Source organism: Balaenoptera musculus, chromosome 2, assembly GCF_009873245.2.
Source record: "Balaenoptera musculus isolate JJ_BM4_2016_0621 chromosome 2, mBalMus1.pri.v3, whole genome shotgun sequence".
Taxonomy (NCBI): Eukaryota; Metazoa; Chordata; class Mammalia; order Artiodactyla; family Balaenopteridae; genus Balaenoptera; species Balaenoptera musculus.
In genome coordinates this window covers 174472811-174499268 of record NC_045786.1, presented here as the reverse complement: position 1 = coordinate 174499268, position 26458 = coordinate 174472811, and the positions used below count along the sequence as shown (strand labels likewise).

General features: G+C 67.3%; 1 protein-coding gene across 10 annotated transcripts; it reads right to left on the bottom strand.

Annotated features, from left to right (window-relative positions):
• Nucleotides 1–725: 725 nt before the first annotated feature.
• Nucleotides 726–25737, bottom strand: ASPG (asparaginase). 10 transcript variants are annotated; one of them, XM_036844245.1, is made up of 16 exons: nucleotides 25634–25737; nucleotides 20715–20823; nucleotides 19979–20099; nucleotides 18278–18403; nucleotides 16681–16764; nucleotides 15931–16057; nucleotides 11742–11854; nucleotides 9549–9731; nucleotides 9339–9452; nucleotides 8712–8828; nucleotides 7278–7373; nucleotides 6872–7035; nucleotides 4026–4112; nucleotides 1935–2034; nucleotides 1488–1570; nucleotides 726–1310 (listed from the first exon to the last, which is right to left on the bottom strand). In XM_036844245.1, the coding sequence occupies exons 1-15, from the start codon at nucleotides 25713–25715 to the stop codon at nucleotides 1505–1507; spliced, it is 1689 nt and encodes a 562-aa protein (XP_036700140.1). In that variant the 5' UTR covers nucleotides 25716–25737; the 3' UTR covers nucleotides 726–1310; nucleotides 1488–1504. The 10 variants fall into 10 exon arrangements, with proteins under 10 accessions (XP_036700140.1, XP_036700142.1, XP_036700141.1 ...); XM_036844247.1 differs by having other exon boundaries at nucleotides 726–1027; nucleotides 1489–1570; XM_036844246.1 differs by having other exon boundaries at nucleotides 726–1313; nucleotides 1491–1570.
• Nucleotides 25738–26458: the final 721 nt, after the last annotated feature.

Here is a 26458-nt window from a genome sequence, read left to right as displayed (position 1 = left end):
TGGGGGGAGGGAGGCCTCGGGCCAGCCCAGGCCCAAGGGCATGCCCTTGTCGCCGCACGGACTGCTTCCGGTTCAGGCCGTGGGTCCAAACACCTGATTTCAGCTCCAGCGGGGCCTCTGGTAAGGCACTGACACTGGCCTCAAAGAGCCACACCCACCAGGCCTGGGCCTGCCCTGCCCATCCCACACCTGCGCACAGCAGGGCGCTTCCACCCACCCAGGCTCCCCAGGATGGGCCTGGCTCATAAGAGGTAGCAGGTCCGGCGCTACCAGCAGATCAGGGGCTGCAGTGAACGGGGCCAAGGGGCCAGCAGACTGCAGAGGCCCCTGTGAAGACCGGATGAGGGGGACCGGGAGGACTAGAGAGATGGTCTCCGCGAGGAGAGTTAAGCAGAAGCAGATGTGGGTGGGGGCTGCCTGGAGGAGGTGACTCCAAGCCTCAGGAGGAGGACTGGGAGGAGAGGAGATGGGGCAGAGGTTGTCTGGGGGAGGGAACAGCCTGAACAGCAGGCAGGGAGGTGGGAAAGTAGGGGAGGGGAACAGCCTGCCCACCCGCCCAGGGGGCCCACACTCACACTCACTCCTGGTGCCTTGGGAAGGATTGGCGGAGCGTCTCTCACCCCCAGGGTGCTGAAGACACCACCCTTTGACCCAGAGCCTGGGGCCTCACACCCCACACACATACCCATGGTCCTGGGACCCAGACAGACCCACTGGAGCCGGGCTTTGGGGATCTAGGGAGGGAATGGCCCTCAGAGAGATTTTATTGCCCCTCTACCCAACAAAGACCTTTAGGCTGCGTCCTGGAAACAGAATGGGAAGCAGCTCCAGCAGCGAGGAGGGGGGGCAGGGGAAGGGGGCGCACAGCAACATTCAGAGAGCCGCGGGGGTGGGTCTGCTGCCATCCTTCCAGCAGGCCTCAACAGGAAGGAATGGCTTACGCTGCAGCAGGACAGCCTCAGGTTAGACACCAGGCAGCACTTCCTGACAATGGGAGGTCTCTAGAGGAGGAGTGGAGGCCCAGGTACTGTATGGGGGCAGGCAGACAGACAAGCCCGGGCACCTGTCAGCGGGAAGCAGCCTTTCACAGGGAGGGACCCAAGGACCTGAGCAAACCCACCAGCCTGGAGAGTCTTCCGGAGGCCAGCTGATGGGGTGGGGGTGGGAGTCAGCTGGACCTGGCCCACCCAGCCCAGTGGGTGCTGGTCCTGGTGGGGCGGGGCAGGGCGGGCAGGCCCCCTCCAGGCTCGGGGAGCTTCTTGGCCATGGCTGGGGCCTCCAGTGCCGCGGCAGGGTGCACTATGGGGCGGCTGACAGGACGGAAGCAGGGGTTCTGGGGTTGGTCCAGAGCCCCAGTTTGCAGCTCCCCACAGAGGGTGCGCCCCGCCACAGGAGGGGCCTCTGCAGGCCCCACTGAGTTAGACCCGGCTCTGTCCCCAGGACACAGTCCCCACCAGGTCCAACCCCACAGGGGGTTGGGGGACTTACTGGGCCCAGGGCCTGGTCACCAACCCCACCCTGAAGGCTCTGCAGAAGGGCCACCACTTCCAGGTTCCCAGCTGGCCTCTGCCTGCGGTGGGGGGGCGTGGGGGGGCGGTGAGGGAGGAACGCGGGAGGGGCTGCCTCAGGGACTCGGACCAGCAACCTGGCCCTGAACCCCGCCTCCCACCCCCAGCGGCCACCAGGCTGCCCTCCCACCCATGCACCAAGGACCCCATGACTCCTCCTCCGTTGCCCTTGTCCCCACAGGTCTGGGCCCTGGGAGGGAACCTGGGACAGGAAAAGGGACGGCCCCTCCCTCCCCTGTGGTTCCCGCATATGAAGTGCATCCACCCGGAGAGCAGGAGTTGGGCATTTGGGAAGGGGGAGCCAATGGAGCTGTCAGGGAGGCCTTCCTGGAGGAGGTGGCCTCAGAGGGCACTAGTGGTACTCACGACATGCAGGGCGCTGCGCCCATCATAGCCCGGCTGCTTCAGGTCGGCCCCCGCCTGCCACCATGCCCGCAGGCCTTCACAGTCTGCCCTGGATGCCAGCCTGGGAGGGGGAGCGGAGAAGGGGGAGCCGTCAGAGAGCGCTGGGCACCTGTCCATCTGCCCACCGGCACTTTTGCAAAGCCAGCCCCAAACAGCTGACCCAGCAGTGCCCGAGCCCTGGGGCAGGAGTGCAGGAGTCGCTGCGGGCCAGCTGACGGCCTGGAGTCTGGTTTCACCCAGCAAGGGTGACTGGGACTCAGGTCAAGGGTGCACACACGAACGCACACGCATGAGGATGCACGCACACGCGTGCACGTGCACACACACCCCACCGGCTGAGTGCCGCCCGCCAGTTTCATATTTCACAACACAGCTCTCCCTGGCGGGGCCCACAGAGGCAGGAGGAAAGTCTGAGGAGGCGGGGGATGGCCCTGGACCCAGCAGGCCGCATGGGGGGTCCTGGCAAGGAGGGGGCCTGGGCCTGCCTTCCCTAGGGAGGTGGCGGGGGACTCGTAGAGCACCTCCCAGGCCCTCGTGGGGTCGTCCGCATCCTCCCTTTGCTCTCGGACGAGGCCACTCCCCACCCTGGGACCAGGCAGGGAAGGGGTCCAAGCCAGGTGTGCTGGCCAGGGCAGCCGGGCAGGAAGGGCCATCCCCCCAGGGGGCCCTAGGGACTCCCTCTGGTCAGGAAACAGCAGCAGCAGCCCCCAAAGCGGCGCTGGGTCATTCCTGAGGTGAATCATGCTGATGGCGCCACCACCCGCCCCGCCCCCAGATCTGCCCCCAGGCCTCTCGCGCTGGTTCCCACACACCCTCGCCTCCTGGAAGAGCCGGCCAAGGGCCCCCCGCAAATCCAGCCAAGCAGCTCAGGTCGGATGACCCACTCCCGTGGGAGCTGGCTGTCACCTCCCCCCTCTGCCTCTTTCCCCATCTGTCAACGGAGCCATTGAGGCCCACCTGGGGTGCAGCTCTGAACCAAGTCCCCCCAGAAGTCCCTTCAGAGCCAAGACCCTCCCCGCCTGGGCCCCGCCACCATCCCGCCACATCTGAGACCCCCCCGCCCCCCCTTAGCCCTGTCGGTGCTGAGAAGTGGCAGGTCAGCCAGCAGGATTCGTCCCCCCAGGGACGCTGCACTCCAGGGAGGGAGGGGCTGAGGCTGGGGCCAGTGGGCTCTCTCCACCCCACTGTGTCTAGGACGGGGGCCTCCAAGGCTCGGGGGTGGGGGGATGCTGGCCGGTGGGGACGAGGGGCCCAGAGCTTCAGGTCCTCTTCCTGGAGAGCAGGCAGCACCCGTCCTCACACCACAGCAGCCTCGGTCTGAGACACCGCCCTTGTCACCCAGCCCACGCCTGGGGGCTCTGACTTCCAAGGCGCTTCCAGCCCCCCGGCCTGCCCCCCCCCCGACCCCCCCCCTCGAGGCCTCAGACCCGCCCACGGCAGCCCAGGCTGGACGCAGGAGGGGCTGGCGGGCGGGGCACATCAGCAGCGCCACGGGGAGGGGCCCAGGGGACGGAGGAAGGAGCGGAGGCCGGCAGCCCTGGGCCTGCCCCCTGCCCAGCCTACCACCACCCCTCCCGGGGCCGCAGCCCCCCCAGGCCTGCTTGGTGGTCACTCAGAGCGGCTGAGGTCAGCTGCTGGCAGCTGGCAGCCGAGCGCCGACCAGGGCAGGGCAGCTCCTGGGCCTGCGGTGTGTTCCCCACGACGGGGACGAGGACCCGCCGCATGGGGCCACGCTGAGCTCACCCCACGGGGGAGCGCGGCCGCGCGTGAGAGCTGCCGACTGCCCTGCCCCCACCCCGTCCCCCCAACCTCCCAAACGCAACCCAGGCTCCCCCCAGCCCACACCCAGGCCCCCTTCCAGCCGACCCCTCCACGGCCCTCCTCGAGCCCACGCACACGCACACCCTCACCCGCGCCCCCTTGCTGGACTGCTCCCTCCGCTAGGAGCGAAGCCCACCCTCACGTGCTCCAAGGGCCCAGCTGGTGCACAGTGGGCTCTCCCCGCTCTGAAGCCCGCGTCCTGGGAAGCACAGGTACGCCTGCGGCCCTCACCTGCATAGCTCTGTCCCCGAGTCCTCCAGCTCCCGGGGGGACAGGCGGGCCCCAGCTGCCCGCAGCAGCCCAATGGCACCCTGATGCCTGCCGTGAGAAAGAGCGTGGTGACCGCCTGGACGCCAGCAGGGCCTCGTCCTGTGCCCAAGACCAGGAACCCACCCTCCCCAGACTAGGGCCACCCCACCTCGGTCCCCAGCACCCAGACCCACGCCCGGGGTGAGGGGGGTCAGTCAGCCCCGGCTGAGCAGCAACCCCGCCCGCAGTCCCCCCCCCCCCCAGGCCCCGAGGCAACCGCTCTGGGCACCGGCGTACGGCCCACCCTGGAGGGGCCTCCCTGCCGAGCTCACACCCGCCAGGGCCGAGTCTGGGAAACAGAATCCCTTGGGCCGGTAGTCTGCCCTTGGGGATGGGGTGGGCATGAGACACTGATGGAAGAACGTGGGCGTCAGGCTGGCCCGGAGCAGGGCCCAGAGGTCTGTGGGTGTCGAGGCACCTGTTCCGAGCCCAGGGAACAGAGAGCACAGAGCCCCGAGGCTGCCCCCTTCCCCAGTTTGGGGGTGTACCATCAACTGCATGGTCACCCCACTTTTAGGGAGCTGGAGAGGAGAGTGGGGTCCCCCCCCAGAGCCCTCCAGGGTGAGGCCAGCCCCTCCAGGGCACAGCAGGGCCCGCTTGGGGGTGAGCCGGGAGACCGGTTCAGGAGGTGCCGTGACAGCCAGCTGGGGACGAGCGGGTGGGACCAGGATTGGGTGAGCTCACCATGCTACCACCCACACCCAAGCGTGAGCAGCAGAGTCTCCAGCCAGATCACCGGGCCTGGGCGCCACGGGCACACCCCACGCGCAGCCCTCCCCCTCTGTCCCCCGCCTGTTCTGAGAACCCTTTGATGCTCCCAGGAGGCTGGGAGGGAGGGGCTACCCCACTGCCCACTGCCCCAAGGGTGAGGCGCCCCAGCCCAGGACTGAGCCGAGAGGTCTGGTGGCCTGGGCTCTCCATGAGACTCATGAAACCCCCAGAAATAACCCAGGGTCCTGCAGGCCGAGAGCCCCCTGGGGAGGGCCCGGGGCCTGTGGCAGACACTAAACCGAGACCAGCTCTGCATTCGGAAACAGCAAGACTACAAGAGATGGAAAGCAAGGGCTGTGATCCCCATGTCCCAGACACACACTCACACCCGCGTTCACCAGTGCGCTCACGCTCACACACACACACACTCACACACACGTATGTATGTGACGCCCCTCCCGGCTGCCGGGCAGGGCACGGGGAAACAGGTGGGAGAGGGGTCCCGCCCCTGCCCCTAGGTCTTCCCAGAAAGCTCCAGGCCTCGGAGCAACGTGAGCCCCTAGAACGCGGGGCCAAGCGGCTACCAGGCCCCACCCGTGCCCATCCGCCGTGACTTCCAACTGTCCGTCAGAGCAGGAGAGGCCTGCCCCTCGGACAGATGCCAGGCGGGCCTGGGAGGGCAAGGAGACGCCTGCCCCAGCAGAGGACACGGGTACAGGTGTTCACCAGCCCCGATGCCTGTTCCTCCGGCCTCGCGCTGGCTGGCTGCCCGCCCGCCAGGCCCAACCCCAGGGGAAGGGGTCAGAGCCTGTGACCCCGGCTCCCGGGTGGTGACCACCAGCTCGTGCGTTTTCCTTCACATCGATCCTCACACAACCCGCCCTGCAAGGTGCCGCCGCCCCAGCCTGCAGTGCACGTCACAGGTGAGTACACAGGGTGACCCCTCCAGGGGGCCCCAGCCTCTGGCCTTGGCTGCAGGGCAGGGGGCCTCTGCTCCTCCTTAGAAGGAACCAGACAGGCTTCCCTGGTGGCGCAGTGGTTGAGAATCTGCCTGCCAATGCAGGGGACACGGGTTCGAGCCCTGGTCTGGGAAGATCCCACATGCCGCGGAGCAACTGGGCCTGTGAGCCACAATTACTGAGCCTGCGCTTCTGGAGCCTGTTCTCCGCAACAAGAGAGGCCGCGACGGTGAGAGGCCCGCGCACCGCGATGAAGAGTGGCCCCCGCTCGCCGCAACTAGAGAAAGCCCTCACACAGAACGAAGACCCAACACAGCTAAAAATGAATAAATAAATAAATTTATAAAATTAAAAAAAAAAACCTACAAAACAAAACAAAACTTCCATTAGAAGGAACCAGACGTCAGGTACCCACACTGCCTGCCCAGGGCCCTGGGGCCTCAGCAAGAGCTGAGCTCTGCAAGTCTCCACTTGGGCGGGGGCCCCCCAAAAAACCCAGGCTGGGGCCCTGCCTTAAAAAGTCAGGGTTTGTTGGATGGGGCCAGCTTGGGGGACCCCCCCACTAGCATGCAGGCTGAGCCTGCCCCCTTGGGGACCTGTGCTCACCCAGCCCAACGTCTGGCACTATGTCACCTGCTCTGTACGTGCTCCATCCCAGTGCTGGGCTGGGGGTTTCTCCCCTTGCCCCACCCCCAGCCCCTCAGGTGGAGGATGGAGGGAACACACATGAGACCCCTTGTGCTCTGTAAGCGTTTTTCTTGTCTAGAAATTCCGTGCCAGGGTCTTGCCGGGCCTGCCTGGCTCAGCTTGGAGGTCACCTCCAGGAAGCCCTCCCTGACCACCGTGCCCAGAGTCAGTCCTCCCAGTCTGGGTCCTGTTCACACCTGGCAAGGTCACCGCTAGTGCCTAGGGCCCAGCTGGAGGTGGGCGAGGCTCCAGGAAGCAGGCGTCCTTGGTCCCCCCGGCTTTGCCTGGGGATGCTGTGTGACCACCCGCACACTGAGGGCCCCCTCTGAGGCATCCCGGTCCGGGCCCTGCCCCACACGGCACCCCTGCCCACACATCCACCACAGTGCCCGCCCCCCCGCAGCCCAGTACCTGCCCCTCACGGCCAGCAGCAGCGGGCTGAGGCCATCCTTGTCCCGTGCGTTCACGTCCAGCCCTCTCTGCAGCAGCATGGTGACCACCCCAGCCTGGCCCCCTCGGGCGGCCGAGTGCAGCGGAGTTTGACCACCAAAGTCCTCCAGGCTCAGGTCACTGCCCTGGGGCGAAGGATGGGATCATCACCCACTGAGGGAAGGACGGGCAGGGCCAGGTAGGCCACAGGGAAGGGACAGGGTCGGGGTGCACCCAAGGGGGGCCTGAGACAGCCACGTGCCCCCCTCAGCTGCAGGGAGGTGAGCAAGCCCCGGGACAGGCAGTCCTGCCCACATCTGGGCAGCGCCCCAGCCCCCTGGGCCTGGTGCAGCTGGAGCTGGTCCCCGAGGGCGGGCAGGGGTCTCACCAGCTCTGCAAGCGCCTGCAGGGCCTCCAGGTCGCCGGCGTGGGCCGCGGCACAGGCCAGGCTGGGTGCCAGGGCAGCCCGCACGTCATCAGCCTCCTGGGGTGAGGGGGGCCGCAGCACCTTGGGACCCCTGCCGCTTCCTGGGGTCCTCAGCACCCCCAGGAGTGGGCAGGGCCAGGAGCAGGGGAACAGGTGGGCCGAGATGGAGCGCAGGGCCCGTGGGAACCCTGCTGGCCCGCACACCGCGCCGGCAGTGAGTCCCAGGATGGGGTCCAGCGCCCCCTCAAGTCTCAACATGGTAAAAGAAAGGGGCTGGGCACCACATCTGAGGCCTACTCGGGACCCCCACCCCTGGGAGCAAAGTCCAGGCAGGACACAGGCCACCACCTGGCTCTGTCCCATCAGCTGTGTGACCGGGGCCTGCCACCCGCCCGCTGAGACCCACGTCCTCGCCTGCCTCCCCTGTGGGCCAGGGGGCAGGGGTAACTCATAGGGCACCTGCCTGGGGGAGGGTGGGAAGGGGTGCCTGGCCCTCCCCAGAAGGAAGGGTCGCCTGGCCCCGGTGCTGGGAATTCCATGGGTCGCCTAACAGCTCCCCAAGGCGCCAGAAGGCTGGGGGTCCCGTCAGAGGCCCCCGTAGGCATCCCCGCACCAGGCACCACGGTGGGGCCTGGTCCCTCGAGTCATTTCGGCCCGAGGCATCCACTGTAACGACAGGCCGCACACGTCTGGCTACTGCCCATCCCTGGCAAGCAGGTTAAGCTGCTGCCACTCTCCACTCTCCCACCCTCACTCTGCAGAGGGGAAACTGAGGCACGTGGTGTGACCCGGGTCAGCAACGGGACACAGTGCCCGTCTCCTGCCAGGCGCACCAGGTCTGGACACTTCGCCCAGAGGCCGGTGCCGGGGGTGGTGGCGAGGTGGGGCATCAGGAGGCCGCAGTCACCCCCGTGAGCCTGGCCCAGCTTGAATCTCAGATCCCAGGCCCTAAAGCAAGTCCTCGGTCCCTTCCTGGGCCTGGGCACCCTGGCTGGGAAGTAAAGGAGCTCCAAGCCTGGCCCCTCTTCCCTGGGAGACCCAGAGCAGACACCTCTCTCCTGCCAGCAGCAGGACGGACGGAAGCGCCCATGGTGCCTGAGAGCGCCCCCCTCACGAGGCAGCCCTGCACCAGGGCCAGTAGGCCCGGCCCGGCTGCCCCCGGGTGAGCGGCCACGTTCTGAGTACCGTGTGCACACTGCAAGGGCCCCTCTCCACTGCCTGGCCCCTTTCCCACACACTGGCCCACGCGTCCCTGCAAACCCTCCCGCTGTAGCCCCGAGCCCAGAACCAGTTCGTGCCTGGTGGTTTCTGCTCCTGGCACCAAAATGCCAGGGCGCAGGAGCCCATCCCTCAGGGACCCACCACCCAGACCCCCTCGCCCATGCAGGACAGTACCTGGCTCAGACCGAGGAGCTGGGCGACCCCGCGGCCCAGCGTGCTGCTCCGCAGAGAGGGCCGGAGCTCGTCCACGGCAGGCGGCGTCACCTCCCCGCGCAGGTCCCTGGCCAGCAGCTGCCGGGGGAGCGCACGGAGAGCCGGGCCAGCTGCATCAGGGCCCGGACCCAGCAGCCCAGACCAACCTCGCAGGCCAGGCACCCCAGGCCCCGGGAGAGGGCTGCCCCGGGCCTGAAACTCCTCCCTCGGACTTCATGCCTGAGGCCGGAGCCTAACCCCAGCCAGATCCCCACACCAGGCCAGCCCCACCCTCCAGCCCTCCAGCTCAGGGTCTCCCGGGGCCCCTGTGGCCTCTGCCCAGCCCCAGGGCCCGGGGACAGCTGTGTCTGAGGCCAGCCTGAAAAGCAAGAGGGAGGGGATACCCTGGGAGCAGTTTGGGGATCCTCGGCCCAAGCCAGACCTGGGGCTCCTCGAGGTGAGGACAGGCAGTGCCCGGGCTTGGGGTTGGCAACCGATCGGGGGAGCCCCCCGTCCCCGCCCCCCTTCCAAACCCAGGCACACACCCCCCGGACTGGGCCCCACCGCCCACCGGTGCGGGCCCGGGTCCCCAGCCGGAGGGCCACGCACCTCCTTCCTGCCATCCAGGCTCAGCCCCGGCAGGCCAAGCACATACGACAGCTTGGCCAGGGCCGCCTCCGATGTCATGTCGGAGCCTGAGATGGTGCCGGCTCCCGCCAGGGCCTGCAGGAACGGAGGCGCAGGCGGACGATGGGGCATGGGGTCACAGCCGGACTTGCCCCTGCCCTCCTTCCCAAGGCCTCGGTGTCCCCGCCCCACCGTGCCAGCGCCATAGTCCGAGGTGACGGCGCCCTGAAGGCAGTGGGTACAGTTGACGATGAGTAGGCCTCGTTCAGCTGCCGCCCGCAGCTCCTGAAGCAGGTCGGGCTTGGTGGGCCCGTTTCCCGAGCCGAAGGTTTCCATGACCACGCCCTTTAGAGGGGGCTGCAGGAAGACCCGGACCTGCGGGGGCCGGGAGGCGAGAGTCAGGGGCCTTGCTTCCTGCTCCAGCGATGGGGACCAACAGGCTGGCCCTGCACCCTCGGTGCCTGCCACGCTCCCCAACACATCCCCCAAAGCGACCCTTGTCCCCTTCTAAGTGTTAAGGCCACAACACCGTGGAAATGGGTCAGAGGTCACAAGGAGCCAGCTGGAGATGAGAAAGGCCATCAGAGGTCTCACGGAGTGAAGGGCCCCCCATCCCAGCTGGCCACCACACTGCCCCTCCCGGCCCTGGCCCCTCCATCCGGCCCAAAGCTCTGCCCCGTCTGACACACAACAGGTGATGCTCCCTCCCAGCAAGCCAGTGTGTGGGGAAAGGGCCCTGCAGCTAACACACGTGCAGGGTTCTGCTTAAGCCAGGGTGCTGCGCGCACATCCCACGAGGCTGCAAGGCTCCACTCGGAAGACAGAGGCTGGGGGCTTCCCTGGTGGCGCAGAGGTTAAGAGTTCACCTGCCAGTGCAGGGCACACGGGTTCAAGCCCTGGTCCGGGAAGATCCCACATGCCGCGGAGCAACTAAGCCCGTGCGCCACAACTACTGAGCCCGCGTGCCACAGCTACTGAAGCCCGCGCTCCTAGAACCCATGCTCTGCAACAAGAGAAGCCACCACAATGAGAAGCCCGCGCACAGCAATGAAGACCCAACGCAGCCAAAAATTAAAAAATAAAAAAAATAAAAAAATAGAAGAGGACGGGGCCTGGGGTTTACCTCGAACAAGGATGGTCCCCTCAGAGGCCACCCTGCGGGGACACCTGTTGCCCAGCTCAGCCATGCCCTGTGTCAGCACAGGCGGGCACAGCCCAGAGGCCCCAGGGCTGAGCACTGTCTGTCCCTGAACCTGCTGCACTGGGGGAGCCCAGGGGCCAAGCTGCTGGCCTGTGCAGCAGGCATCCAGCCCTCTGGCTGTGCCCCCATCAGAGCCTTTCAGAACTGCCATCGGCTTCCTCTGCTTCTCCAGGTAGAGGCCAAAGGTGAAAGCAGACCTGTTCCTGGCAGATACCCGGGAACGGGGAGACTGGAGACCAGGACCCGCTGCCGGACAACGCTCACCACCAGCAGGCCCCGCCCCGACGGCCCGGAAGTCCCCGTCGAGTCCCCTGGGGGTCCCGTCCCCCTGCCTGTGCCTGGCCCAGCTTATGGCTCTGCACTCCCCCAGCTACAGCATGCTCTAGGAAGACTTCACGGGCCAGCATGTTTTCCCAGAAGGAGCCCGTGCGGCTCAGCCCCACTTAAGATGGCAGCCTCGTGAGTGACCTCTGGCTACCACACGACGTGAGACCCGTGCACGGGCTCCGGCCACCAGCCCCTGGGACGACCCTCATCTTCGAGGGCAGCCCTCACTGGAGCGCGCCTCCAGCAAACCCCTTCTGGTCCCATCGCGGCTCTGCCCCGTCCGTCCCCAGCGCCCTGGGAGGAGAGCAGGCTCCAGTGCACAGACTGCGGCCCAGAGGCTAAGGGCAGCCTGGTGCCGGCCCACCCCGGGTAGAGGGACACACCTGGGAAGCCTCGTGTGTCGGGTCGAAGAGGGGGCTGCAGTGCCCCGCCGGTCACAGCACTGAAGCAAGCGTGTTCTGAGCCCCCTGCAGCCCCGCACTCGGCGCCAGTGATGCCCAGAGACGCTTTTACCCGAGACCCTCCATCCAACTGGCAGCCCAGCGTCTGGGCCTGGCTCACTGGGCAGGACGGAGGCAGGCGCCGTGTCCGCCCCAGGGACAGCTGGTGGCCAAGGGGTGGACGGCAGGGACCACCAGAGCAGCCACAAGAAAGCAGAGTCCAGGGCCACACTCCATCAGCCTCAGAGGAGCCCTCGGAACCCGGCGCTGCGACGTCCGCGGGGACAAGCCCAGTTCACAAATAAGGTGAACGGGCTGAGAAGGCAGCGGAGGGGGTGCAATTCCCAGTGACACGAAGGTGGGGAGGGGAGGGGGTACAGGAGGCAGGCACCGCGGGGGCTGAGCCGGGGTCCCTACCAGGGAGGCGGGGATCCCAGGGTAGAGGCGCAGCAGGCCCACGTCGCGCTCCATGCTGCTGTGCACCACCAGCCGGCCCTGCCCACGGACCCTCCGCACCAGCTCCCGGTTGACTGTGAGGACAGAGGGACCGAATGCACGCCTTCCGGCCATCTGCAGGCCACGGCCCCGGCCCAGCCTCCCTGGACCCCCCGGCCTCCGTCTGGTGCCTCCGGAGTCCCGTCCCCTGCCCCCTCTCCCAGCTCGCTCAGGCGAGGGGCGCAGCTCCAGCCTGAGCCAGCCCCCGTGGCGGGCGTGGGGTCCAGGGGGCGAAGAGGACCCTGCAGGGATGGAGGCCTCCAGAGCCCCGCAGGAGAGGGGAGAGGGCAGGTGGAGGAAGGGCCTTCCAGGCAGAGGGCACGGTACGTGCAACGGCGAGAAGCACGGCAGACGGGGCAGAGCCGGGGGATCACCAGGAGTCTGCCATCCTGGGTCCCAGGAGCAGTCGGGGCAGCGTCCTGTGACCAGCCAGCCTCACGTGCCCCCCACTGGGCACCGACCTGGCCCACGGCCCAGCAAGTCAATGAACGAATGAATGAATGAATGAATGAGTCTTCCGGATCCCTAACCTTTGGGGAAAGAAAACCTCCATCTCCCTCACCCCAAAGTCTCAGAGGCCTAACGTGAGCCCAGCCTGCTCTCCACGCCCAGGGTGGCTCCTGAGCCCCGCGGAGAGTGAAGGGGGCAGTTACGCGGGGCCAGTGCCCGCCATGCAGAGAACTCCCCAGAGGATCAGGCTCCCCGTGGGTCTGAAGGCTGCTGCTCTGCGGGGACAAAGCCACCAGCGGCCTCCCAGCCCTCCTGCTCCACCCATGGGCAGGGGGCAGGGGGCAGGGGGCAGGGGTCTGGGCAGCAGGCCTGGCCTTTGACCCTCAGGAGCCTGGCGCTGAGCCCAGGGTCCCATTCTCTCGGCCCCTCGCACATGGCAGCCTCGAGCAGGCAGAGGCCGGGCTGAGGGAGCAGGTACCAAGGAGACCCCGTTGTCCAGCCCAGGGAAACTGAGGCCCAGGGAGGGAAAGGGCCTTGCCCAAGGCTGCCCAGCGTCAGGTGCAGAGCCCGGAGGGGAATGGGGGCTCCAGGACCCCCACCCAAGGCTCCTCCACCACCCCGGTCCCATGGAGGGGGTGCAAGCCTGTGGGCCTCCTGCTGTTTCCACCAGAGCAATTCTCATATGATAATAAACTGAGGAACGTTCCAGACACGTGCTGCCCTTTCACGGGGAGCTGGGAGGGTGGGAGACGCGGGGGCTCTGGGGGATGGGCTTGGGGGGAGGGCGGCCACAGCATCTGTCAGCAGCGAGAGGCGTCCTTCAATTTCGGGCCCCAGCCCCGGCCCCAGCTGGGCGAGCAGATAAGACGGCGGCGGGTGGGAGCGAGGCCACCAGCCAGGAGTTATGGCTGCAGAGGGGGGTTTATGGAGACAGAGAGGGCCCGCGCCCTGCCGCCCGGCCAGCCCATCCCCCTCAGAGCCCATGGGACCCCAAGTCCTTCCACCTGGGCCTACTGGACACCAGGGGACCGCTGTCCCCATGCACAGAGGGGCCGAGAGGAGGGAAGGTGGTGTGAGGACCGTCCCTGCTCGGTCCTAACAGTGCCACCGCAGGGCCACGCAGCGGAGCCCGCGTGCACAGGGGACACTGAGTCCCGCGTCCCCTTCAGCTACTGGGACCCCGCTGGCCCGAGCCTGTCGGGCTGACTCCCCCTCCCTGGGGCCAGGCCTTCTGCACAGCGAGGACCTGGGGCTCCTGGAGGCCCAGTGTGACCGCACATGCCTCACCCACTCGGGGAAGGGCGGGGCCAGCACCCACCCCCCACCTCCCACCGTGCACCCCTCCTCACCCAGCACAGCTCCCGCTCCTGAGCCCCTCGCCCCTCGTCTGTAACGGCCTCACAGAGGGGAGGGAAAACACAACAAAAAGCAGTGAGAGGGCGCCGGCCGCCCCAGTGCTGGTGTCGGGCCCCCAGCTCCCCGCCTCCCCAGGGGCCCCGCCGGGCACACCCCGGGCAGAGGCTGGTGTTTCTCAGCGCCAGGTGCCGGGACCAGCCCGGGGCCCTCACACACCACACGGGCACCCTGGCTGGGGGGACACAATCCTCCTGGGATCGCGGGCTTGGGGGTCCAAGGGCGGCCTCTCCTCTCGGGGCCAGGCTCAGCCCCACGCCTGTCCAGCCGCCCGGCCCAGCCCACACCAGCGTGCCCTGCACCTCAAGGCCAGCCCGGGCTCGGCATGGCACAGGTAGGGGCCTGGGGATCCAGAAGAACTCCGCACCTGCCAGTGGGCTGCGTCCTGGGAGCTCCCCTCTGAGCCCCAGAGAAGGTGTGACTCAGCCCCCACGGGGGACGCAGGCTTGCACAGCGGCCGCCCCCTCCTTCCCGCCCACTCCTCCTTCCTCAGCTGGCTGGCACCAGGGCAGGAGGGGCTGAGTGCCACTGCCCACCACAGCAAGGAAGCGATCCATCTGCCAGCACCAGCACGTGGGCCACCTCCTCCAGGAAGCCTTCCTGACTCTGGCCCTCAGCAAGCACAGGGACCCCCGCCTGGCCCCCAGAACCCGGGCGTGCTATACACACCTTAGACGCACTGACCGTTCTGGGCCTTACCAACCCCCGGGGCGCTCCAGCAAGCAGGGTGGGTGGGCAGGGGGAGGGAAATGCAGGGTAAGACCCCCAGAATGAAGTCAGGGCTCGGGGCCGCAATGCCTCCCTGCATGGTCCTTCCCTCCTCCTGCTGTAGCCCCACAACCGCCTGGCAGAGGTCCTGCCCGCCACCACGCCTGGATGCCCGCGTCTCAAAGGCACAGGGCTGGGGCGGGGCTCTCGCGTTATAGGACCAGCCCCCCAACCCCAGAGAGGGCCTGCTCCTCCGGCTGCTCTCCAAGGACAGCTTGCGGCACCCCCCAGGGCCTCTCCAGGCTCTCAGTCCTCATCACCTTCCTAGGAAAGCCCCTGCGGGTCCCTGCCTGGCTCGGGACATTCCAGGAAGCCCTGCCCCTAGGAGGTCAAGGCCCCGGCTGCCCACAGCCTACCCTCCCCAGGGCTTGATCTGCGCTTCCTTTCGGGGTGGGAAGGGGCCTGCTACGCCAGAAGGCCTCTCATGCTGGCCTTCTGGAACTGCCCCCTCCAGGCTCCCACGGGTCCTGCCCGCATGGGCAAGGCCACGGCGCCCTCCTGAGGGGCCGGGACGACGCAGGCAGGCAGTCCAGGGAGAAGGGCTGCCTCGGTCCTGCCCTCTGTGTGGCGAGCCCGGCCCCGAGCAAGGCTTCGAGGGCCCTACATTCCCCCAAAGGAAGACGGGCTCTGCCAGGCCCTGGAGGCCCCCAGAAGGGTCCCGGGGCAGGATCCCACCGCTGGAGGGGTGCGGACAGGTGTCCAGGCCCAACACCTGCCCCAGGACCCCCCGGCTTGGTCAGGAGGAGACACGGGGGGCGAGGGGGCAGCATGTAGACGGCAGGGGCTGGGCGGACAGCAAGGCCACTGGAGCGAAGCCGTCACGCCGCCTCGCGGAGGGGCAGCCCGGTGCCGGGCGGGAGTCGGAGGGGTTGGCCACGCCCACGGCGGACCCGGAGCGGGGCCGGGGGGCCCCGGAGACACACAGGAGAGCGGACATCCCGGGTGGAGAGAGTCTCCACGGCCATGAGGGCGGCTGCGCCGGGTGAGGCCTGAGCACCAACCCAGCAGCGCTCGCCGAGGACTGGGCCGGAGACGGCTTCTCGGCAGGGCCAGCGTCGGCGGTTCCCCGGGGTGGGGGGCTCAGGGTCCACCACCCACGGGAGGCGTCGGGCAGCCCCACGACGGGGGCTGGGCGGCCTGCCAGGCCCAGGGCACGGAAACGCCCCTGAAAGTCCCCAGGACGAGGTCGCACTACCAGAACCACGTCCCCGGGAGGCCGAGGTGAGTGGCAGAGCCACTGACCGTCACTGAGGGACTCCTGGGCCACGTGGCCGGGGAAAGGCCCAGGAGGCTGATCGCCCGAACGCGGCCCCGCCTGGGACGGACCCCCGGCTCGGAGCCGGGCTTACCTGCGGGGGCCTCCCCACTCTGAGCAGCGCCCCCCGCCCCCGGCTTCTCCGCAGCCCAGGGCAGAGCCCCAGCCGTGCTCTCCCGCCCAGGAGCCCCGCGCAGTCCCCGCTGCAGCTCCCTGCTCGCTCACTCGTGACGTCAGCGCCCACGGTGGCCAGAGGCGGCAGGTGGGGGGAACAGAAGGCCGCGAATCTGCGCGTGTCCACCTTGGTCGCCCGGTTGCCCCGGAACAGCTGGTTCTGGAAGAACAGGCAGACCTGCGGGGGCGGGGTGCAGCTCAGCGCCGGGCAGCCCCTGCCCTGCTCAGGAGCTGTCCCCGTGGGGCGCGCTGGGCGCCTCGGCGGCGAGACAGGCCCCGACGGCGTTCCGTGAAGGCCCTCCCCAGGGCGGGCGACCCCCTCCCAGGGCTCCTCTCCCCGTCCCCTGAGCTGTGAGGGGGGATCTTGTAAATGTCTCCCTGCGTCACCACGTGACCGGGAAAGATGAGGAAAAAGAGCCGCTCCACAACCACGCCCGTACGACCTACTGATGGAAACGTACACACGCACGTATGTATGTAGTGTAAATAAACATATACCATATCATGGGTGTGAGACAACTTAAATACACGTAAACCACACACATATATATACATGACCCGGAGAAAATCCACCACGCTGCCAGCAGCAGACGTCTCGGGGGCTGAGAGGCAGTGACTGTTTCCTGCTGCCTTCTCTGTTTTCCCATGTTCTCTACGGTGACGGTGTACTTCACGTTCAAGGGGAAAGACAGATCTTTAAAGCCTGCCAGACGCCCCCCCACCGTGTGTCCCCGAGCACCACACCCCGAGCCCCGGGCCTGGGTCCCCAGGAGCACGCAGGGAGGAGGGAGGAGGCGGTACCTCGGGGATCACGTACTGGCCGGCTAGCAGCAGGGCACCCAGCAGGTTCTCCCGGCCGTCGTTCCACAGGGCATGGATGGGCACCTGGGGGGAGGCCACGGAGAGGAGAGGGGCTGAGGCTCCGGCAGCGTAGGAGGGACTCCGTGCGGAGCCCGGCAGGGTCCAGGAGAGGCGGCAGGCAGGCTCGGGGCGGTGGGGACCGCTGCTCGGGGAGCTGCCCCTGCTGGCCATGCCAGTCTGGCCCGCACCCCAGCGCCCTCTGCTCCCCGCAGGCCCCAGTGCCCGCTGCCGGAGGCCGGCCGATGGGCTCCTGCCCAGGGACCCGCCACTGCCCAGCCCAGCTCCCTGGCCCCGGGGCACAGAGGCCCTGCTCCCTCACTGCCCCGGCCAGTTCTGGACCGGGTGGGCAGAGGGTGGCCAAGAGCTGACCGTGGGTGGACGCGATGGCCAGAAGCCTCACGCGGGGCCTCCGAGCACCGGGTCCCAGACCTGCTCCCGTGTCTACGTGGAGACCAATGTCCCCAGGGCTGACTCTGACCCGTACCCAGATCCCCACCACTCCTGCCCAGGAAGGCAACAAAGGGCTGGACTGCTGCGGGGTGTGCAGACGGGCCGGCTGGGCAGGGGTGGGCCCAGGGCCTCCAGAGGAAGAGCCCTGGCCTGGGGCCACAGTCCTGGGCCCTCATAAGGGGTGTGGCAGCGGACCAGCAGCCCCGGGCCTTGAGCCTCAGTCTCCCCTGCGTTATAACAGGGACGCTCCGTCAGGGCCAGCGCGGGGGTTACAAGAGCACAAGCGCGATCCTTCCCGGGGCCAGCAGTGCTCATAATCCTGCCCTTCGTCCCTTGGGGGAGGCCTGATGGCGACCTACACCCAGGGGCTCAGGAGGGTCTGGGAAGAGCCAGGGTCAGCCTGCACCCCAACCCTCCACTCGAGCTCCGAGTGGGACGTGCTCGGCAGCAGTGGGGTGTGTGCGGTGCGGCCCTGGGCCTCCCCTGAGTGGGGCCGCCCCACTGTGACACCCGCAGGGACCGTGGACAGAGCAGGGCAGGCAGCTGGGTCGGCACCTGGCCACGGGATTTCCCGACCTCTGACCCCGGGGAAGGCTCTCCAGGGCCTTGGGGAGGGCTGGCCCGATGGCGCCACCGCAGGCAGCCTCTGACGCAGGCCCTGATGGGGGTCCAGGCTTCCCCCACCACTCCCCTTCAAATCCAGCAGTTTTCTAGAATATTCCACCTGTTGGCTTTGGGGGTTGTGCTGGGTCAGGGTGAGAGAGGAGGGGGTAGCATGTGCCCAGGTGCCCAGGGATGGCATCAGTGGGAACCACAGTGGGAAGAGGAGGACAGCGACAAAGGGAGGGCAGCTGGACAAGGCCGGCAGCAGGCTGTGGACCCACCCCCGGGGTGGCAGGGCTGGCACCAGGCAGGACCAGGGCATTGACCAGCGCCGGCCGGCTCAGGCAGCGCAGGAACCAGCCCGGGGAGCTGCCGGACCGAGCAAGGAGCCCGGGGACCCGCCTGGGCCCCCAGCAGCGCTGAACTGCCCTGTGGCCTCAGGAAGGCCCTGACCTTATGCCCACTGGGCAGCCCGGGGTGTTACCTGGGCACCAGTGAGGATGACAGTTTTCTGCAGGTTTTCCAGCATGAAGGAGAGCACAGAGGCGGCGAAGGCCATGGTGTCGGTGCCATGGATGACCACAAAGCCATGGTACTGCCCGTAGTGTCTCTGCAGGAGGGGCGGCGAGCTCAGGCAGGCCTGGCCTCCGGGGCCACCAGGAAAAGGAAGGTAAGGGCCCCACGTGCAGCTGGAGGGACCCGGGTCACCGCTGGCCGGGGAAGCCCACTGGAAATGGAGCTTCTGCCTGGAGTCCCGGCGCCCGTGCTCTCCTCGCGCCCAGGACAGCCTTCTCCCGTCCCTCGGGCCTCCCCGCGACACCCCTCGCCCACGAGAGAACTCAGGTCGGGGTCTCTGAACATTCTTATCTGAGGATGGGAAGGTCCCCCCCGTGCAATGCCCGGTCTGGGCTCCCGAGCACACTGGTCAGCTCAGTGCTCCTGGAGGGCCCCTTGCTCCGTGACCACTGCCCCTGGGGCAGCAGGGGCTGCGGGGTGAGCAAGCCCACCAGCCTCTTGGTCCAGTGGGAGGGCCAGGCGCGGACACAAGCGATGGGCACAAGGCACAGCCAGTGCTGGGAGCTGGATGTGACATGGGAGGTGGGAAGGATGCCGACAGGCAGACATGGGGAAGGTGCCTCCAGGCACACAGGCCACCTCTGCAGGGATGCACCCCCGGCCACCACCTCCTAGCGGGCAGCCACGGCTGGGCCTCAGTGGGCAGCTGGCCCGGGTTGTGGTTGCGAGGGGCACGGTCCCGGGAGACAAGGGGGCGTCAGGGGACCATCCCTCGTGGCCCATTGAAAGACCAAGCCAGGCTGGGCCCGTAGCTGCAGGGGAGCCGAGCCACGTGGCGGGCTGGGGCGCCCTCTGCTGGCCACACAGTGAATCTGCGCGCGGCTGGCTTCTGCAGCCAGGACAGCAGTCCTAGGCGTTCAGAGAAGCGGTCAGGCCCCAACTGTAGGATGCTGCGGGCCACAGAGCAGGGAGACTGCCCCAGGTCACGGCTACGGACATTCAGAGACACAGGGGCCGGGCCCAGGGCCTCACGCGGCCCCAGGCGCTCACCGTGAGAGGGGTGAGGCCCCGGAAGCCGCTCCGCCCCAGCAGAACGAGCCAAGTGTGGAACTGGGGCCAGCGCCCAGCTGCCAGGAAGGGGCAGGCTGTGTGACAAGCCTCTCTGCGGGCAGCGGGCTTTCTTAAGGGAGGAGGGTGAGAAATGGGCCTGGCGGGGGCCAGGCTTGGGCAGGAATGGGGGCTGGCACTGGTGGCCTGGGGAGGACGGGGAAGAAAGCTGATGGCGGGCGGCTCGGGCTGCAGGTAAGGCGTCCACACTGTGTGTAAACCACGAGGCCCGTGCAGGCTCCGTGCCCTTCTGTGGGCCCTAAATCCACGAAGACTATACGGTCTAGGGTGGGCGTGGGCACGGGGTGGACAGAGTAGGGGTGGGCCAGGCATGAAGTCTGCAGGGAAGCGCTGCACGTCTCGGCCCAGGACACCAACTGGGACAAACTGACGGAACAAATCGAGACGGCCACCCGGGCCACTTCCTCGCCGGGAAAGCGGACGCGGCCCTCGATGCCCACCCTCACGGGTGCAGGTAAAAGGGCCTCGGGAGCCTTGCAGCTGAGGTGCGACCCACTTGGCTCCTGGCCCCAGCCCCGCCCACACTCCCCCGTCACCTCACCTCGATGGTCTGGGCGATCTGAACCCACTCGGTGATGGTCATGTCACTGGAGTCGAAGAGAGGCTGGCACTCCAGCACCGTGTACATGACCCTCTGGTCGGGGCAGGCGGGGCTGGCGGGGCTGCAGGAGGTGGAAAGCAGGCTCGCACTCTGCGCCCGCTCGCGCGGCGGCCCCGCTCCCTTCTGCCCAGCCAGGCCCCCGCACCCAGGGCCGTGGCCGCGGGCTCTGCATCCCCACCGGCTCCCTTCCACTCGAGGCCCCAGGAGCAAGGACCGTGGTCCCCGGGAGGGGCCGAGGACAGGCCAGGCCAGGTTGCTCCAGAGCAGTGTCCCCTCCCCCTCGGTGAGCCAGGACGACCCTGGGAGGAGGGCTGCTGGCAGGAAGGAGGTCAGCGACCGCGAGGGCAACTCCCCGCTCAGCCGGCCAGCAGTGAAGAGCACCGGGCAGCCCGGGCCACGAACTGGGAAACAGAGGGACCTTCACGAGGAGGGGGCACCTGGGGCCAGCCCTTGCCTCTCCTGACGGGCTTGAGTCCCCACGGGTCTCCCTTGAAAGGGAGCTGTAGTCAGTTCTAGAGCCATCAAAGCGGGAGCCCGCAGGGCCGGCATCCTCTAGCAGCTCGCCATGGACACACTAAGAAGCCACAGCCTGGCAGGGGCCAGTCTCAGGGTGCCCCCCACCCCATGACAGCTGGCCACGGTCCCCGGCCGGGACCCCAGAGGAGCCGACACTCACGGCAGCACTAAGGTGTCCTCGGGGAGCCCACAGGCCCGGGCGTGGCCCTCGTCGTGGAACATGGGCAGCGTCCTCAGAACCGCGGCCAGGCCCCTCCCAGGGACGAGCACTGCAGGCAGAGTGGCGCGGGGAGGCGGGGTCAGAGGCGGGTGGCCACACCCCCAGCACCACCCCCCTCCCTCCTCACTGGGGGCCAGGCCCCGGCAGGGGTGGGGGGCTGGGAGCTGGCTGGGTGAGCTCTGGCCCGCAGGGAAGTCAGAGGCTGGGCAGACGGGCCTGCAGCTGCCCCGGGCCCTGGCAAGGATGGGCAGCTGCCCCATGTCGGGACTGCTACTCTCACCCAGACAGCCCCGGGGCTCTGCCACTGAGGCTCAGGGGGCCCTGGCCCTCTCACAACTCGGACACACGTGCCCACTCTTCTTTCCCCCCTTCCCAGAACGTCCACACTGCTCTGCCCATGGACACGCTGTTGGCTCTGCCTGGAAGTCCTCTGCTCCTTTCCGCTTCTCACCCGGCAGGTGCTTCATCCCAGCTCAGGATACCACTTCCAGGAAGCCCTCCTTGATGTCCAGATGCTGGTGCCATTCCCACACGCTCCCCGTTACCCTTTTTCCCTACCTGGACTGTGTGTGACACCTTCAGGGTCCAGCCCAGGCCCTCTGCCTGCAGCCTCCCTGTCTAGAAACCTGCATCTAAGGAGGCACTGGGCAGAAATGGTGTGTGTTCTAAGAAAACCCTAAGAAGTCACAAGTGTTTCCTGGAAACAAACAACTCCTCAGCAAAGGCTCCCAGAAGAACCTTTGCACTGGGGCCCTGGCTTTTTGTCCCACCCTGTTCCCTGCAAGCTCCGTGACCTTGGGCAAGTCGGCTAAACTTCTCCAGGCATATGCACCCCTCACTGAGGTTCTGTTGGGCGTCTCCCACGGGCCTGGCTGTCGAACACCTGGAAACAGAGGCGAGAACAGCAGGGTCCCCCCTCGAGAAGCACCCTTAGCTAAAACATGTAAGACCTTCAGGACCAGGGTCAGTGGTCACCCTGGGCGACGATATTGCTCCCAGCCTTCACCCTCTGCCCGGTGTATCAGTCTCCCGCTGCTGTGTAATAAACTGCCCCAAGTAAATCCCAGGCCCAGCTCGTGCCAACCCCCAGTGAACACAGTTGCGTTGGCCCAAGGATGTTCGTGGTGCCGTCTCCGCAGCCAGAGGAGACCCAAGGGGGAGCACCTTGAACAGCCCCCCCACCCAGGAAGCGCCCTTTAGGGGCTCCATATGCTTTGCTGCAGGAGTGACAAGGCTCAGTAGACAGAGGGGACATCCGTGTGTGACTGCCAGCCCGGCCACCCTCCCGAGATGCCTGAAGTGTGACCAGGCACACACTTGCCTCCACAAAGGTCTGGACTCGCCAGCCCTGACGGCAAGGAGGCCCGAACTCCAGACCCTGGGCGTTGAGGGAGGCTCAGGGCCGCCCACCCTTCTGCGGCAGGCCCCCAAAGGTGTGCCCTCCTGACCCCCAGGACCTGAAATGCGAAGTCTTTGCGGCCGTGACTGAGTTAGAGTCCTGGGATGATGAGATGATGCTGGCTTATGTGGGTGGGTGCTGAGTGCCACCACACGCATCCTTGTAAGACAGAGGCAGAAGAGAGCTGACACCCAGACAAGGCCGTGTAAGGACAGAGCAGAGACACGAACACAGCGGCCTGCAGGATGGAGCATCTCCCGAGAGATGCTTCTGCTGCTCTAGGCCCCCGTTTGTGGCCATGGGTCAGGGCGACCGCAGGAAGCCCGCACGCCACTCTTCACTCCAGCTGCCCTCCCAGTGGGTGGCACTGGGGTGTCCATGTAAACCTGGGGATCCACTGACGGGGCAGGTGATGTGCACGGTCACCTCCACCCAGAGCGAGGCCATTGCTAGTGGACGGTGGGGCACTGGCTTCCGGGGACACTCCACGCCTCGGGGCGGCAGGAAGGTGCAGGGCCAGCGAGCCCCACACGGCCCAGACCCTGGTGTCCCCGCCTGGGGAGCGTGTGGGTGGGCAGGCAAAACCAGCCCAAGAAAAGGCTAAACCCTCCTTCTGTTCTATTCGCTCTGTGCAAAATTCTGCCAACACATCATCACACGAAGCAGCCAAAAGTGTGGGGAAAACAGCCTTGAGGGAGGGTCAGGAAGTCAACAAACAAAAAATATTTTTCTGGGATTTGTAATGTTCTTGGCTTTTAAGAACTAGCAGTTTGTTGTGATTTCCTTCGTCATTCTAAATAAACACCTGTCCCCCCAAAAAAACAAAAAAAGGGGACTTCCCTGGCAATCCAGGGGTTAAGGCTTCCACTGCAGGGAGCGTGGGTTCGATCCCTGGTCAGGGAACTAAGATCCCACGTGCTGCGTGCTGCGTGCTGCAGCCAAAAAAACTAACAATGAAACAAACAAACAAATAAATAAACACCTGCTTTATCATCTAATTCTGATTTTGTAAATTGTATTCTCTCTCTTAGCACGGGCTGCCAAGCTTCAGGCCCTACAAAAGCAGAAGCCACCCTGCCGGGGCCCTGTCCCCAGGCCGTGCAGGCAGGGAGCTGAGTCACTGGCAGCGGCCCCATCAGACACACTCATCTGTAAGCGCCGTCCCAGGACAGCCGTCCCAGGACAGCTCAGGCTATAAAACGGTGAACTTGAGAGCGTGTGGCAACGTGCTCAGGAAGGGGGTCTAGGCCAAGGGCACAAGAAGCCATGGACGTCACCCCTGCGGATGAGGCTTGGCTGCCAGGCCCTCCGGTGGCCTCCTGGGATGTCCTGGCACCTTCAGCTGCCAGGCTCTGAGGCGCTACTCACCCTGCCACCCCCGCCAGGAGCCAGGCCCACGAGGCACGCCCAGGGCGTCAGGGCTCCTCAGCCGTCATGCTGCTCGGCCTTGGGCTTGGGGTTATCGGCTCATTTGGGATTCACGATGTCCCTTGACCAGTGACATCTTCCCCGAACTCAGAGAGGGGATGGGTGAGGGGCGTCCCTAGCTGCCACGGCCTCTGCCCTCCCCTCGCCGTCCTGACCTTTGGCAGGGCTCACGTGTGGGGCGTCGAGTGCCCTGCAGGCCACTGTTTACCAGCAGGCGCAGAAAGGCTCCCAACGGCGACAATCCAAACAGCTTTGCTGTGGCCGCCCCTCACCGCCCCCGCCTGGGCCGGAGCCCACATCAGCAGTGCCAGGCGAGTTAATCATTGACGCCCTCCGGATCAGAATTCCCGGGCAGGAAGGGCCTGGAGTGTCTGCGTCCCCCCAGCCCCCAGCCGGGCTCAGAGAGGGCAGAGGCCAGCAGAGCGCGGCGGCCCAGCGGGCCCAGGCCTGGTTCCTCCATCCACGTGGCTCCTTCCCCAGCCTGGGGTGCTGTCCTGAGGTCTCTTGGATGGCTCCTGCCTGTCTGGAAGGCGCTCCCACCGCACCCCATCTTTCTAGAGTCAGTCTCCAGGTCACCTTCCAGACGTGGGAGTTTACATCCTCCCTGGAAAATGCAGCGCCTGGGAGAGTGAGCCTAAGGGGCCCCGGGGAGCTGGGGTGCTGTGAGGGGACACGACGCAGTGCAGGTGGGATCCAGGTCAGAGCCTGCAGCCTGGACCCTGGAGAACAATGAGTCGAGCTCAGTGGAATCTCAGCAATCACAGTTGGCCAGGTGCCAAGGCTGGAGGGGCAGCGACAGGGGTGGGACGGGGCCCCAGACAGTCCAGGGATGCAGACAGGGCCGACCACTCCCCTCTCTCTGCCCCAGGCCTGGGGCAGCACGGGGCAGACTCCCCAGCAGCCCGGGAGGAGCAGCTGGGGGGCAGGGGGTGAGGGGGTGTGGAAACCACACTCCGCACCCCTGAGCCCCTCCCAGACAGGGCTCTATGGGGGTCTGAGTCCTGGGGCCCAGCACGGAGTGGGCCTCAAGAGACGTCTGTGAATTGGCAGCCGGGGTCGGGGGGTGGCACGAACAGGCCCAGAGGACCCAGAAGCAGTTGCTGGAGTGAGAAAGTGCTAGTGGCATCTGGGTAGCTGCTTCAGTGGAAACGGTGGCCAGGAGGAGAGGGCTGGGGAAGTGGCCCCAGGACCAAGGGCAAAGACGAACGTCCTGTTAGCACGGGGGGCGGCGGGGCGGAGGTGGGGCAGCTCTGGCAAGGCCCCCGCTATGGGGCTGGCAGAGGATCTGAGTAGGGGGACACTCCAGGGCCAGGTGTGAGGTTGCCCTGGGTGTGAGGACAGCCCGGACAGGCACCTGGGGCCAAGGAGGGAGCCCAGGGGGGCCTGTGTGGAGGGCACAGACAGTGTCCGCTCTCCCGGGAGTGCTGGAACATTCTGGAGGTGTGTGCAGTCCTCTTCCCACCCCTGCAGGGCCCCAGGCTCCCCAAACCCGGTCCCTGCCCGAAGGTGCTCTGCCGGGCCTGGGGGCACCCCTGCCCCAGCGGCCCGCAGAGCTCAGCGCCCGGCCCAGCAGTCACCGCCTCGCGGACCGACTCAGGCCAATGTCACAGGGGCAGAGAAGCGAAACGCCCAACCTGCCCGGACTCCTCGTGCACGTGAACACTTCCCAAAGGTGTCTGGTGCCCGCTGCCCGGCCGAGCCCGGGCTGGGAACAGCGGGGAACGGCTGGGGTCCCCTTGCAGCCGCTCGGTGGTCCCGAGTGAGGGGCCTCGGCAGACTCTGAACACCTGCTCACCGGCTTGTCTGTGCGGGGAAAGGCGCTCAGACAGACGCCACGGTGGTCGAGGCTCGGCCCCGGGAGGAGCCGGCGACAGCGCGGGGGAGAGGCTGTGCCCCCGGGGGGCTGACCGCCCACCGGGAGCGGCGGGGTCAGGTGCGCGGCACCGCGGGGCCTGGCGACCCCCGACAGGTCAGAGGGTGCGCGGACGACCCCCACCCCAGCCCCGGTGCCCGGACGCCGGCACCCACTCACCGCCGCGCTCGCTCCGCATGCCGATGGTGCCGCCGGTGTAGATGGCCAGGAGCCGCCGCTCGGGCCCCGTCGCGCGCGCCATGCCCGTGAGCCAGGGGACCGGGGACCGGGGGGACTGACGGAGGCGGCGGGGCGCGCAGAGGGCAGCCGGGGGGAGGGGCGGAGCCTGCCGGGGGCGGGGCGGGGGAGGGCGGGACCTGCGGGGGGTGTGGAGGGACCTGCCTGGGGGCGGATACGCGCCGGAGGGTCGGGGCCTGTCCCAGGATGGGGAGGGGAGGGGGAGGGGGAGGGGGGAGGGGCGGGGCGGGTCCGGTCCCGGGTTGGGGGATCGGGGACAGGTCCCGAGCCATCTCAGGCGATCCGATTTCAGTGCAGCGGGCCGGGGCGTTTCGAGTAGCTGTGAATTGTGGCTCAAAGGCCAGGTGCCTCCCGGACGGCGGTGCCCGAGGACCCCCCATGCGGAGCGGGGTCGCCCTCCCCTCCCAGGCAGTCCCCCCAGGCCCCGGCGCTCCAGCAGATCCAGCACTGTTGACCATGCCCTCGATGTCCAGTGTCTGGGATGGCGGGGGCAGGCAGAGACCCCAGCCGGCCCACTCACACCGTCCAGAAGGGCCCGAGGGGACCCCCTCCAGGGCTAGATAGAGCCCACCACCTTCAGTCCCAGGAGAGCCTACGGAGGGAAGGGAAGGGGGATGCAGGGTACCGGGAGGAACAAGCTGCTGGCTTCATCTCAGATGCATTGAGTCCGTGTTTCCCTCCCTGGGTGCCAGCACACCAAGGCCCTGTACCCTGACTGGCGGCGGTGGCGGGCTGGGGAAACGACAG

What these genes read in the sequence shown, in the direction of transcription:
- ASPG (XM_036844244.1), bottom strand. Translation starts at nt 25,715, where the DNA reads ATGGCGCGCGCGACGGGGCCCGAGCGGCGGCTCCTGGCCATCTACACC. An exon ending in GCCAGTACGTGATCCCCGAG is followed by an intron (nt 16,058 to 16,680) that starts GTACCGCCTCCT and finishes CCGCCCCCGCAG; the next exon opens with GTCTGCCTGTTCTTCCAGAA. An exon ending in CGGACTATGGCGCTGGCACG is followed by an intron (nt 9,453 to 9,548) that starts GTGGGGCGGGGA and finishes CCGTTCCTGCAG; the next exon opens with GCCCTGGCGGGAGCCGGCAC.